This window comes from Plecotus auritus (assembly GCF_963455305.1).
Source record: "Plecotus auritus genome assembly, chromosome: 2".
NCBI lineage: Eukaryota > Metazoa > Chordata > Mammalia > Chiroptera > Vespertilionidae > Plecotus > Plecotus auritus.
Genome location: NC_137771.1, coordinates 12,346,889 through 12,360,725, shown reverse-complemented (window position 1 = coordinate 12,360,725; position 13,837 = coordinate 12,346,889). Strand labels below are relative to the sequence as shown.

Genomic DNA, 13,837 nt, shown 5'->3' with positions numbered 1-13,837 from the left:
CCTGACAGAGCCATTGCCTCACGTCCAGATTCTTCCAGGATTGGACCATGACTCTGGAAGGCCACAGCTGAATGCAACAAGCATTTACTAAGAACCTAGTGTGCCAGGCACTGTGGGTTTCTAACCTGAATGTTCTCTAGGCTGGGGGAAGAGGGGTACAAATGAGGTCATACTAATATTAATGTCCAAATTGCCAAAGCTGCAGGCCTCCCACCCCTTCAGTCTTCCCTAATATTTAAGGTGTTTCACAGAATGGGGCTTCATACATGCTTGCGATAAGTTGGCTCATAATTTTTACTTCTACCGCCACGCAGGACTGGGGATAGAATCCCTCCTAGTACTGCATTCTCCATTGTGACCTCCAGGTGGCGCTGTGCCCCTATGGTTGAGGCAGGCTGGAGGCCTTGGAGGAGAAATAGGTTGTGCCTCCAAAGGCCTGAGTAATTTTCTCTTTCCCAAGGAATGGGGAAAAGGCCTCGAAGGCCTGAGAGCAGAGGCAGAAGCGGACCCTGGGCTGCTGATCCCGGGTCCACCTCGGCACAGCCTGCCAGGAGGAGAAGCAGGAAGCAGGACTTCTCTCCCCAGTTCCTTCCTTTCTCTGCCCAACTCACCAGGAAGCTGGGTGCAGATGTGAACGTTTTGAGAAACCCAGGAAATTCAGGGGGGAAAAATCCCACATTTCTCCCCCTATAATTTTCTAGGCATTCACATCTTTAAATACACTAACCATGATTTCCTTCAACAAAAACGAGATATGCATAATGCATCACATGTTCTTAAAATACCCAGATGACTTCACGCTGGTAAAGGGTGCTTAAAAAAACTGTACCGCACGGATTTTGCTTTTCTCCCCAGGAGCGTTTTCTCCGTGGAGAAACTCTGCTTCCCCCAGCCTCGCCTGCTCTCCTCTCCTCCGTCCTGTCTTTGCCTTTTGCTCTGTCTCTCGTGGGATCAGGCTCCTCTGTCCCCTTCTCTGCCACCTCTGGGAGCTGACATCGCCTTTCCTGGCAGGTCTGCCTCTTGTCTGGCCTGTTTGTCTCTTGCCCCTGAGTGTGTGAAAGGGTTTCTTCCTCTGCACATGGATCTGTCTTCCTCTCAGAGCTGCTCTGTCTATTTCTGGGAGCCTGTTTCTCCTCACATCTTTCTCACCTGTGCCTGGCACCTACTCTTCCAGACCGATTCTCCTCCGGCCCACCCCATGCTCAGCTCAGGGTCTGGCAGGGCATAGTGGGGTGGGGTGGGGGGGCAGGGCGGGGGGAGGAGGGGGCTCTGTGACCAGGCAGTGACTGCTCCTCAGCCTTCTACGCTTGCTGTTACAGGACAGTTCCTTTCCTAGGAAGAAAAGGCCCTCTGTCCACCCCTGCAGGCCCTGGAGGGCTTTGGGTGGTGGGACTCGCTGCCTGCAGCTGTCCCCCGCTCATATCGTAGTGACCCGATCAGCACCTCATCTGATCTTCACAATATCCCTGGGAGGTGCATCTGGTCACCCCCTGAAAGGAATTCTGGCTCAGAGAATGAAGTGCTTGCCTCCAGGTCACACAGGTAGGAGGGGATGGTATTGGGGTAGAAATGGGTCTTCTGATTTACCCTCATTTTACCTGCTGTTGGCGTGATCCTGGGGCACGGGGAGCTCTTAATAGTGATTGGGGGTAAGAGTTTGCGATCAGAGAGTGGTGGTGCCCTTTCTGAACTCTTGGGGGTCAGCTCCTCAGTCCCCTTTAGGGGCAACAATGTGGCTCAGCTGATTGCTCTGGTGAAGCCAGGGGCTCTTTAGTCAGGGGACGTCAGGCCTCTGAGCCCTGGACAGGAGGAAGCGGCCCGGCTGGGTGAGGTATTCAGGGCCAGGCTGGGATAAACTCACACCCCTTGTCTGCCCCCAGGATCACGTGGACACGGAAGAGTGTTGTGGTGCCAGGCCTCCCTTGGGCTGAGAGGAACAATTGTTTTCCGGGGTGACATGGGGTCCAGCGCCTCCCACCTGCTCATCCTGGGCGGGGCGGGGGGTGGTATTGTAGGCAGAGCCACTGTCTCAGAGTTCCCAGCTGTCCTCATTCGTTCTTAAGTTTTCTTGAAGAGCGTGGGACTCTCACTTTGTGGGTTGTCAGTACAATAAAAATTTTTTAAAATTACCCCATCATCTTTGTAATTTTTTTTTAATTTTAAAGAAATATAGCAACTTCATTGTTGGGGGGAAAAAACCCACACCAAACCCTTTTCTTTTCTGACTGTGCATTGCTGGAGCTTCCCCACCCTCCCCCCCATAGAATCCAAGTGTGCAAGTGTGGTCCTGTGGCATCCAGACCGGGAGTAGAGGCCTGGGTCCCAGCATGCCCCATCTGGGCCTCCGTTTCCACGTCTGTAACAGGAGGGGTTGGCTGGGCTGGATGACTCTAGATGTGGTTTTACATTGAGCTGTGTAACACTCTGGACATTCTTCGGAGACCCCTTGGGAGCCATCTGGAGTATGGTGAGAGAGAACTGTTGATTGGCTGCCTCCTGCACGCCCCACACTGGGGATCAAGCCTGCAACCATGACCTCCTGGTTCATAGGTCACACTTAACCACTGAGCCACACTGGCCAGGCTAAGATTTTTGTTTGAAGAAAGGGCATTGGTGATTAAACAAATAAAGAAAAGAAGCTAATATTCCTTGAGTTGTATTGGGGGAAGGGTTGTGCCTGCCACGAAAGTCCTCAGCAGATGTTTGCTGAATGAAGGGAAGATGAATGAATCTTCTCTTGTTGCTTCTTGACTCTAGGTACAAGTCCCCGCTGGTCAGGTAACAGGCTTTCTCTCGCTGTGTGTGTCTGTGCACCTGTCCTGTGGCCTGCCTTTCAAGGTGCCTGGGGAATTGGCTGCACCCAGGTCCCAGTCACTGAGTCGAGAAGGGTGGTGATGATGTAGGTTTTTATCCAGCCTTGGCTCCGAGTGGTGCATCCCTGCTGGGCGGCCACTTAGCCTCTGGAGGTGACCAGCTGGCCACTGATGCTGCCGCGCATCCTGGCCTTCCCTGCTGACCGACACAGGTGGAGCCATTCCTGAGCAGGCTCAGCATTCCCAGGGCTCCACCTCTATGGGACCTGGGGCCTGAGCGGCCGGGTCTCTCTCCCTCTCTGAAATCAATGATGTATCCAACGTTTTTCTCCAGGTCTCTGATGCTGCCGCCTGTGCCTCTGTTTCCCCATGTGGACAGGAGCGAGGGAAGGAAACAGGGAGCTAATGTGTGCTGGGCATCTGCTCTATGCGGGGCACCCCTGGGGCTGAATCTCCCCTTTTCTACCCGCCAGCACTGTGCTGAAAGAGCCTGTGGATATGGTCCCGTCCTGTGGTTCTCAACTCCGCAAAATTCTAGGGTTAGGTGAAGGAACTTTCAGGTGAGGTTTGAGGGGGAAGACAGCTCCCCCACTTTGCCTCAGCAGGTTTTAACTAGATTTGGGAGAAATGGCGAATTTTGCAGTTGAAGAAAAAGGGGGATTTTCTCCAAGTTTCCCAATTTATGAAATAGAGTCAGAGGCCTAGAGGAGAGAATCAATTTATTCAAGGCCACAAAGAGAGTCAATAGCTAATAATAGTAAGTCCATTTATTGGGGACTTGCTGTGTGTCGGCATATGATACATGTATGATCTCCCTCCTCGGAACAAACCACCAAGTGGGAACAATTATTATCCCCATTTGGCAGATGAGAAACCGAGGAACAAAGAGGTGAAATGATCACAGATTCAGGAAATGACAGAGTGGGGATTTGAAAGCGGGGGAGGGGGACCTGCCCCATTCACCCTGAGCTATGGCACCAGACTGCGTCTTGCCGGGCTGCCTTGCTGAGTGGTTGGGCTGGGTCATCCCCACCCCTATCTTAATTGGTCCATTCCTCCATCTGGCCCTAGCTTCTTCTGACCTAACATAGCCCTGGTCATCTGAGCCAGCCCCCTTTGGGGTGGGGAAGGCGGAATGGAGCCTCAGGCTGTGCCTGTATCGGGGCCTAGGGCTCCAGGACGAAGGGATCCTCCCTGAAGGCGAGGGGAAGTGGAGGACTGAGTGAGGCCTTCGTAAGGGAGCTGCTTGGGAGTGATGGAGGTGGAGGAATGCTGCACTGATGCACACTGGCCCTTGCAGAACTTGTGACCTTGGTGACATTACTTTCAACCTTCAGGTACCTCACCTGTAAAATGGGCCGGACTGACCCAGTCTCGTTGCTTCTGAAAGGAAGGTTCTAAGGAGGGAGTCGTCATGAAAATGCTTTTCTAACTGGAAAGGGCCATGTGCCGGGGAGGGTGGTGTGGTTCGCTAAGCAGGTGGGTACTGGGTTGGGAAGGTGGGTGCTGCCACCGTTAACCTTGTTGGAACAAGGCAAGGCAAACATGAAGACAAATGGGCGGTCAAAGCCGGCTTCTCTCCTTACTCTGACGTGGGGTGAGTGCAGGGATTTGCCAGTCCTCTCCGTGGCTTTCTGCTTACTTCTGCACAGTTGGCGCGATGGTGGGTGCTCACCGTGTAAATTGCTTCATAACTCAGCAGCAAGGAGGGAGCGAGGTGAGTATGACACGAGTGTGGTGGTTCCAGCCCGGCACGCTGTCACCACGGTGGGGTTTCCCCTTCAAGGACCTGAAACCACAGCTGGGAAGAGGGCTGCCTCAGGTTCCATCACTAGCCCGTGACCTTGGCGAGTCCCTTATCCGCTGTGCTACATCCGTTACACAGGGATGCAACATCTCCTCTTTCTACCTCAAAGGGTATTTATTTTGAGAAGCAAGGTCAATGGTGGATGTGAGAATGCTTTGGAGGAAAAGAAGAAAGCATGACACCAGTGCACGAGCTTCTTGTTGTAACCTTGATCACCCTGCGCGTTATGCTTCTGTTTCTCTTCCAGCACTTGGCCTGGGGCTAACCTCAAAGCAGGCATGTAAAGCGCCAGTGAATGGGGACAGGCGGCTTGCAGTGTGAAGCAAAGGGAGGCTGGAGACCTGCTGCTTCTGCTGACTGGGGAGTCAGGCGAACCCCTGACCCTCTAGGGCTTTAGTTTCCCCGTTTGTAAACGAGGGGTCTGGCTGGGTTTAGCTCTGATGGCTCTGGAATGGGAATGAACAAAGTGCTACTGTTCTTTCTCACTCATTTCCAAGGCATTTCTCAAATGTTTAGTACTTACCCACTCTTAGGCACCGGGAGCCTGATGCGTTGATGCGTTTGTGTTTTTTTTAAAATATATTTTTATTGATTTCAGAGAGGAAGGAAGAGGGAAGAGATAGAAACATCAATGAGAAAGAGAATCATGGATTGGCTGCCTCCTGCTCGCTCCCCACTGGGGATGGAGCCCACAACACAGGCCCTTGACTGGAATTGAACCCGGGACCCTAGAGTCCACAGGCCGAGGCTTTATCCACTGAGCCAAATCAGCGAGGGCCTGATGCATTGTTTTCATAACAGTCCTCTGAGGGACACAGGCAGATCGCTGGTTTCAAGTGCCACTTCATAGCTGAAATTATGAGCGTCAGAGAGGGGACATGACTTGCTCAGTCACACAGCTAGCAAACGACAGGGTTGGGACTCAAACCCAGGCCTCATCAAAGGTCACCCTCATTCCATCTGCCACATTTCTTTAGCCCCCCCGTCTTCCCTTTTCCCCCAAGATGTCTGGTCCCCGGTCCCCGGAGGCCAGGTGGCTTTTTAAAACAGTTGGGGAGGGGACTGGGCAGGCTCCTGTCAGGCAGCCTCTCTACCAGATGTTATATCACGAACTCCCCTTTTCCCTCCAGTCTCCCTTACCCCAACAACCAAAGTTCTAGAATTAAGGGGAGAGCGAACAGGTTGAGCCAGTGGCCACCTCGCCACGATGACCTAGATGTGTTTCCTAACCTTGCCTTCAGCGGTAGCATGACCTTGGGATGGCTGCCCCTGTCTGTGGTCAGGCTGGCTCTGCTGAGCGAATGCGGTCGCCAGGGGGAGAGCAGGTGCTGTTGGCTCCGGATGAGGATAACAAGCTCTGCTCGTGCACCTTGCCCCCTCCGAGGTACCGTCTGCCTGGCAGATGCGCCTCCCGGGCCTCTGGGGCTGCCCCAGTTTCCCTCCTGGGATCGGGGAGCCCGCTCCTCCGCTCAGAAGCTACAGTCTCTCCCGAGGGCTCAAGGCTGTTGCTGGAAGGGAGGTCCCCGAGGGCAAAGGGCTGCAGGCCCCCCCCCCCCCCGACGTCTTCGTCGACGCCGCCAAGAGCCGGGTATCCCGGGTGAGCCTGGCGTAACGAGGCGCTCCCCTCTCCTCCCCGCACCGCCTCCACCCCAGGCCCCGCGGGAGCCGGACGGCCGGGCCTTCCCGGGAGAACAGAGTGGGGGAGGCAGAGTGTGAGGCCCAAGGGGACGGGTCCTGAGATCCCGAAGTTGGCCTAAGAGTGGTCGTGGGGGGTAGGGGCGCCCAGGTTTGAGGCTGGCAGGGGAGGTCGTGTCCGCGGGTCACCTTGTTGCCCTCGGACCTTTTGCCCCAGCATCGGGCCTCTTGGGAGATTGGCTTCCACCTGTCCGTCCCGGAGTGAGTGGTCTGCCCGCGCCCCGCCCGCTCCCGGAAGCCCCAGTCCCCCCAGCTCCCCGCAGGCGGCGGAGCTGGCGGGTCCGCGTGGAGCCGCCGCGTCAGTACCGGCTCGGGGCCGGGTAAACACCCGCGGGAGGGGGAACGGGGGGGGGGAGGGGGTGCCGGAGGCCGCCGGGCTGGGGCGGGGCTCGCGGGGGGGCCCTCCGCGCGGGCGGACGCCGGGTGCTGGGGGCGGGGGCAGGAAGCCAGCCGCGGCCCGGGCCGGCCGGCGCGGCCCCGTGACGTCGCTCGGCTTCCAGGGATCTCTCCCCGCGGCCCCGGCCCCCTCCTCTCGCCTCCTCTGCTTCCTCCGGCCTCGCCTCCCGCGGCCGGCATTGCTGGCTCGCCGCTGGCTGAAGGCTGGCTCCTCGGCCCCAGCGCCCTCTCCTCTCGCTCACTCTCCTCCTTCCCTCCCTCCGGCTCCTTTCCCTTCCCAGCTCCTCCCTGGCCTCTGCCTCTTGGATGCTGACCTAGTCGTTCCTCTCGCCTTTCTTCTCCCCTCTTTCTCTCTCTCCGGTCTCTTTTTGTCCTTTCTCCTCCCTCCCTCCCTCTCGGTCTCTGTTTTTCTCCCCGTCTCCCTTTCGGTTGCTCTCTCCCCGCCCCCTCCCTGCGGGTAACCCCCCCCCCTCGTGTCCTCCCTCCTCCCTCCCTTCTCTCCACCTCCCCCTCCGCCCCTCACCAACCCGCTGCTCTCAGCTCCCCAGTCAGCCTCCCGGACCTGCCCGCCGCCGCCGCCGCCCGCACGCAGGACCAACCCGCCGGCTCCCGGAGTGCGCCCTGCTCGGCCCCGCGCCCTCGGGGCTCGCTGGGACACCCCTTCCTCCCGGCTCCGGCCCCACCCGCCGGCTCCAGCCCCGCGCCCGAGCGAGCGCGCCGAGGATGTGAGTCCTGCTCTCCTCCGCCCGAGCAGCAGCCCCTCGCGCGCCGAGCCGGAGCGCAGCGCAGCGCAGCGGCGGGCGCTCGCCGGTTCGCTCAGGCGGGCCACGCGCTCCTGCCCTAGCGGCGCTCCCTTGCCTCCCGCCGGCGCCGCCGCCGCAGCCCGCGGGCCGTCCCCGGCCGGCCGCCCCCGGCCCCAGCGCCGCTGACCCTGTCCGCCGCGGGCGGGGACGCGGGCGGAGGAGGCGCCGCCGCCGCCGCAGAGCCCCCGGACGCAGCCATGTCGGAGGTGCTGCCCTACGGCGACGAGAAGCTGAGCCGCCTGCAGGACACCAACAACTTCTTCGCCGCCGGGCAGAACAAGCGGCCGCCCAAGCTGGGCCAGATCGGCCGGAGCAAGCGGGGTGAGTTGGCGGCCCCCTCCCCAGACACCCCCTTTCTCGGGCACTGAGGCCTGGCGGAGGTTTGCGAGGACCTCCCGTACCCGGGAGCCCGTTGCGACCCAATGGAACCCCTTCGTGCGGAACTGGGGGAGCCCGCACTGCGGTTCGGCTCCAGCTGCCGCGGACTCCCTCCACCTCCGCCCGATTCCCGGTGGGGTCATCCAGGGGGCGTGACGCTTCTGGCTGCAGCGGGGGCTGAAGGCTGTACTGGGACCCCACCCGCACCAAAGTTTGCTGTTTGATTTCTGCCCCCACCCCCTTTTGCGCAGTCGCTCTGCAACTAGGCGGGTGGTGTCCCAGGACTCCCCAAGGGACGGCGTGGGGAAGTGCGGAAAGAGGACCCTATTCCTGCGGGGAAGTCAAGGCGCTTTCGGGTTTCCATTGTGACTCTGGGGGAGGGAGTTTGCTGAGCCTGGGCCCTGGGAGCGAGAGCTGGGAAAGCCCGGGAGAGACTGGGACACCGAGTGGCTCCGAGAGGAGCTCCCGAGGCGTGTGCACAATGAGGATGCAGGCAGCAGCCGGGAGACACCGCGGCGCGGAGATAGGGAGGGAGCCAGCCGGTGGGGGTGGGGGTGGGGACCGGGATGGGTGAGACCGAGACAAAGCTCGAGAGAGGGAGCCAGAGCGGGAGAGACTGTGAGCGGGGACGCTACGCTGGCTCTGGGGAGAGCAGAGAAGCTGCTGAAACAATGAGAGCGGCCGGCACCCCAGGTGCAGAGAGCGACCCAGAGATCCCGACAGGTGACTGGTGCGCGGAGAGACTGATAGAGGGAATGGGGAAGGCGAGGCCAGGTCAGGATGGCGAGAGAGGCAGGCGCGGAGAGGCGGGCGAGACCGGGCAGGCAGCGGAGGGAGGCTCTGACCTCTGCAGCGGCGGGGAAAGCCGAGGGGCCGAGGACGCTCCAGAGCGGGTCACCGGGATCCCTGGACCCGCTGCACGCCGTGGGAACCGGCCCCCAGCGTCCGCTCTCCCTGCCAGCACTGCCTCGCCCAGTCTTGGCTACCGGCGCCGCTCTTGGAGCATCCCCGAGGGTCCCAGACCCGGAGACCTTGGCTTCTCCTCCCCTCCCTCTTCTGACCTGGAGCCTTCTTTCTAAATTAATGTGTGTCCCCGCCCCGCCTCCGCGGGTGAGATAGGTGGGGTGGAAGCCGCAGGGGCTGCGCGATTTTCGCCCTCTCTCTGATTCCTTTTCTTAGAACTGAGCTGGGACACAGCCGGGGGGTGGGGTGGGGGGGGGGGGCGTGGGGAGAGGGTTTCAGAGGAAAGCCACAGAGGGACCCTGGGCGGAGCCCCGGAGGGTAGGGCTGTGTCTGCTCGCGAGGAACCCTCCCCCTGCCCTCCTCCAATCTCCCCCTGCTCGAGCGTAACCGAGACCCCTGGCGAGGCCCAGCGCACTCACTTTTCCTTTTCTCCCCCCCCCCCCTTTTTTGCAGTTGTTATTGAAGATGATAGGATTGATGACGTGCTGAAAACTATGACAGACAAGGCACCTCCTGGTATTTAACTCCCCCAAAGACAATGGGTTAAGGGTGAGGATAAGAATAAGAACGGCGATAACAGTTATTGGCAAAAAGAGTGTGAAAGGAGAAAGCACTTTGAAATTTATTACTAGCTTGCTACCTGCGAGGGAATCAACAACCTGTATCTCGAGTCAGGCCGGGAGACAGATGAGGCGGGAGAATGAGGAGGAGGAGGAGGAGAAGGCTCTGGGCTCCTCTGCAAAAAAATAAAATAAATAAATAACAAAATCACTATATACACACATATAAAGAAATAAAGTCTCAGTTGCAGCTATTTGTCAAAATTAATATCCATTTCTTTTTATATACAGTGAATATTGCGCAATTATAGATCCGGATTTTGAACCATTTTAATAGTGAGGCAGCAGCACCGGTGTTTGAGGTGGTGGCAATCTTCGCTGATTTGGCTGTTCCCAATGTTTACATTATTTAGTCTTGCAAAATTAATTCTGTGCACTTGGATGTGAAATGCTGTTCAGTTTTATTTTTTTATGTTGTTATCCTTGGATGTACAAAAAACATACCAGAAAATGATCTGTATAGATACTCTGTTTTATCTTGGTCCTCTTTCAAAGTTACCAGGAATGTGTTGAAGATAGAACTTTTCTAAGGAATGATGGATTCATAGAAAGAATCCCTGTTTTATTTTAAAATGAATTGTAAAGCTGTGTTTCTTTCTTGCTGCAAGCTATCTGCCCAAGTTAATGCAAATGGATACATTTTATATGTCGGGAAAGAAAAACCATAAAAAAAAAAAAACAAAGAAAAAAATGCTTGAGCTTTTTCTAACCTCTCTCTGCAGTCTGTTGGATGAGCAGCCTGTTTTTTTCTCTGATATTGTGTCAGTTTATTTTCTTTAATGGACTGTAAAAAAAAATGTAATCACAAGAGTGCCAAATATCTTGAAATGCCAAAAGGCATTTTGGTTTCTTTTCTTTTTCTTTGTGCTCTGAGTCCACGTAAAGGAATGCTTAGAGTGTCTCTCTGTTATTTATAGGGGTTCTCTTAAGGCACACCAGCTGCCTGTTTTGCATGGTATTTGCAAAAATGCCTCTTGCGTGAGGAAATCTTTTACCATTTTTTTTTTTTTGTTTGCAACTTTGGACCTCAAGAGGTTTCTTCCCATCCTTTCCCTGGTCCTCTTTTCTTAATTGGACATTCTGTATGTTGCACCTTTAACCAGCACACAGGGCTATTTCTCCGATGTACAATAAAAGAACTTCCTGTGTCTCACTCCTCTCTTCTCTGCTTTGGTTCTGGGGGACTTGCTTTTTGCCTGTGAAGCAAAAAGGCAGAGTGGAAGGCATTGTGGGCTGGGCTGGGATGGTAGGAAAGACAAGCTGGACAGCAAGTTCAGAGAGCAAGTTCATTCACTGTGTGGATTGTCACTGGGTCTCCCTGCTTCCCGGAGGTTCCTGCCGTCCCTGGTGGGTGTGGAGAGAAGGAGGGCTGGTGTGTTGGGAGGCAGTCTTGTTAAGAACAGTGTGTGGAGTCTGGCGGACTTGGACTCAAATCCCAGCTCCTTCACTTCTTAATTGTATGGATTTGAGCAAGTCCCTTCACTTCTTTAAGCCTTACTTTCCAAATCTGTGAAGTGGGGATAATGCAGCTCCCACCTCACAGGTTGTTGGGAGGATTAACACAATACCTAGCACTCAGGATCATATGTCCATATAATCCTTTACCGAGGGCCACCTGTCCGAAAATGCAGGCTAAGGAAGAGCTAGCCCCCCCTCACCCCTTCTCCTTACTGAGTTCACTGGTCCTCGCATGAGGGATGTGTCTGGTCCTCTGGGGTCCACGGCTTGGGGTGTCTCAGGCTTCCTCACTCGAAAGCTTCCCTGCAATCGCCACTCAAAAAGGCTCCTTACGAAAAAACTTCTCAGCCCCTTGTGTTCAGGGCAGTTAATGGCGGGGGAGCAGGCCCTTGGGGAAGGAGGGTTGGGGGAAGGATTTTGGCTGAAGCACGGCTGTGCCACATCCAGGAGCCCCAGTGCTGGGAGCTTTTAATGTGTTTGTTGTAAAACTGTCAGCCTGGGAGTCACAACACAGCTCACAGTGACAGGAGCCTGCCTGTGACTCAGACATCAGGTAAGACAGGCCCTGGGGTGGGGTTGGGGGGGGGAGGAAGAGGGGCTCCAGAGGGCCTGTGGGGGTGGGGGGATGTCTCATTCCCCCTTCCCAGGCAGTGGAGGCCCAGAGCCCAGGAGGACCCAGCAGAGAGCTGGTCCTCCTATCAGTCATCATGAGGAATGACGGGCAAGCTGGTACTGGCAGTGCCAGCAGGATGACTTGGGAAGGAGAGCTTGATTTTCCCAGACGCCTGCCCCTGTTCCTGAACCTGCCTCTGCTCCCTGCTGACCTCAGAGAATCCCAGCATTTTGGAGCTGGTGGGACTTGAGCTATCACGAAGCCCAGCTTTTCCCATGAGAAGGCCCAGGGGTGCCTCACAGTGAGGGACAGGGTGCACCTTCTGTTGCCATCATCTGCCAAGACGGGTAGGAGCCATATGGACAGTTCCTCTCAGAAGGCACAGTATTGGCACCCTGGAGTAATTACCACTTACCTGATCAAAGCTCTGCAATTCCAAAGTGCTTGCCCTTCCATCCTTTCACATAATTGACCCAGTAACCCTGGAAACCCACCACCATGAACTCGCCTTAGTCCGGGAGGAAATTGACACACCAAAAGGGCTGAAAGGACCACACGCATCCACATTAATTAAACTTCGGCTGTTTACCCCACTCACAATAGCCCTATGAAGTAGGCATTATTATCCTGACTGTGCAGAAGCAGCCAGGGCTCAGAGACATTTAGTAGCTTGTATGAGGGCACTCAGCTAGTTAAGTCGCTGGGCCAGAACTCGAACCCAGAGCCTAAGCTCCGGGATGGGCATACAGAGTCGTCTGACCCCAGCCCCGGGCTCAGTCTCAGCTGCAGCCGCTGTCCTTCAGCCTTAAAGCTCCTTTTGTGGGTTTGTTGTTTTGAAGTTGGGCTCTCCTGCTAAGCTGCACAAGACAACTGCCGAAGGGATCAGAGGAGGCAGGGCTTGATGTGGTCAGCTAAGGCCCTGAGCTGCCCTCTGCTGGGAAGGGGGGAGCGTGGGAGCCCTTGGCCAAGGCTCCAGGTCCATTTTAATAAGTGATGTATTAAAATGTTCCTGCTGGAGGCCACCCCGTCAGCCAAAGCAGGAATCTCGCCCTGGGAAGTCAGTCCGCCTTTCCGGAGGACTCCACTCAGCAAAAGAGCATAAATCTTATACATCCACTCTAACATCAGGGCGAGCGTTTGTTGAGAAGGCACTTTGGGGGCTGGGCAGATATCAAATTATACCACGTGCAGGATATCTGGTTAGGTAGCAATACATGTGAAAAAGGCCATTAACAGTGTGAGGTGGGGGAGGGTGTGTCCACGCCTCCATGCATGGATGGAGCATCCGTGGCTGCATCATTCAAACGCCACTAATTGAATGCTTGTAATAAGCATCCATCTCTTCGGATTCTGCTTCTGTGGCCTGTCCAGGCTGACAGTCTGAAGGAATATCAAAAACCACCTCCAAGAGGGAAATGGGCAAATTAAGTTTTAAAAGGAAGAGACTTAAAAATTACTGCTGTCTGGAGGCCCCAGATGAAGGAGTGAGTCCAGGGCACCTCTGCAGACAGCAGGCAGCAAAATCCCGGGGCCCTGAGGACCCCGCGGGAGGGGCAGACTTTAAGGAGGCTGTTGCAAGAGTAAACGGCTCGAATTTAGGACTTAGGTGACTTGGATTGGAAACTTCTCTGGTATGCTTTCTAGTTGTGACTTGGGGCCAGTTTCTCAAGCTCTTTGGGCTTCTGTAAAATGGGGGTGACAAAATGCCTACCGCACAAATAAACAGAACCCCCTTTCTCCTTCCCAGCACAGGACCTGGAGCATAATAAATGGTAGCCATCAATATGAACATATGTGAAGTGCCTACTATGTGCTAAGTGATGGACTTTCAAGACCTAGCAAACAGTTCTGGCTGCACAAAGCTTCTTTGCAGATGGTTTTTGGCAGCCCAGAGCTGACACCCAGGATACTAAGGGGCAGTGGAGGCATCACCGTAGGGTTGGGGGCAGGGGGAGGAGTCAGCTTGCTTCTTATTATCTCCATCGGCTCCCCAAAGCCCCCAACAAATCCAATCCTAAGTAAATCTGTGTGCTTGCTCCCCAAAGCAGTGTTAAGAGAAGTCTCCACCCGCTTCTAACCAGATTCTCTGAAGTCTTCGCTCTGAAGGAATATCAAAAAGCACCTCCAAGAGGGATGGAGGCCCCTGGGGAAGGAGAGGTTGGGAGAAGGATTTTGGCTGAAGAAAGGCTGTTCCACATCCTTTCCTGCGGGGAAGTGTCAGTTTATTTTCTTGGATGGATGGAGACTAGCAGGTATGACTTTTTGCCTAGGAAGGGAAGAGCTTGGCTTTC

General features: G+C 55.7%; 1 protein-coding gene across 4 annotated transcripts; it reads left to right on the top strand.

The window, feature by feature from the left end:
* Positions 1-6,538: 6,538 nt before the first annotated feature.
* Positions 6,539-10,628, top strand: CAMK2N1 (calcium/calmodulin dependent protein kinase II inhibitor 1). 4 transcript variants are annotated; one of them, XM_080656288.1, is made up of 4 exons: positions 6,539-6,635; positions 7,252-7,835; positions 9,309-9,371; positions 9,707-10,628. In XM_080656288.1, the coding sequence occupies exons 2-4, from the start codon at positions 7,712-7,714 to the stop codon at positions 9,724-9,726; spliced, it is 207 nt and encodes a 68-aa protein (XP_080512414.1). In that variant the 5' UTR covers positions 6,539-6,635; positions 7,252-7,711; the 3' UTR covers positions 9,727-10,628. The 4 variants fall into 4 exon arrangements, with proteins under 4 accessions (XP_080512414.1, XP_080512415.1, XP_080512413.1 ...); XM_080656289.1 differs by having other exon boundaries at positions 6,596-6,613; XM_080656287.1 differs by lacking the exon at positions 6,539-6,635 and having other exon boundaries at positions 6,735-7,835.
* The last annotated feature ends 3,209 nt before the right edge of the window (positions 10,629-13,837 follow it).

Bases quoted from the DNA above. Each gene is read 5' to 3' on its own strand.
- CAMK2N1 (XM_080656288.1), top strand. From the start codon at position 7,712: ATGTCGGAGGTGCTGCCCTACGGCGACGAGAAGCTGAGCCGCCTGCAG. The intron at 7,836-9,308 runs GTGAGTTGGCGG...CCTTTTTTGCAG, and splicing joins GATCGGCCGGAGCAAGCGGG to TTGTTATTGAAGATGATAGG. The intron at 9,372-9,706 runs GTATTTAACTCC...TTTTATATACAG, and splicing joins GACAGACAAGGCACCTCCTG to TGAATATTGCGCAATTATAG.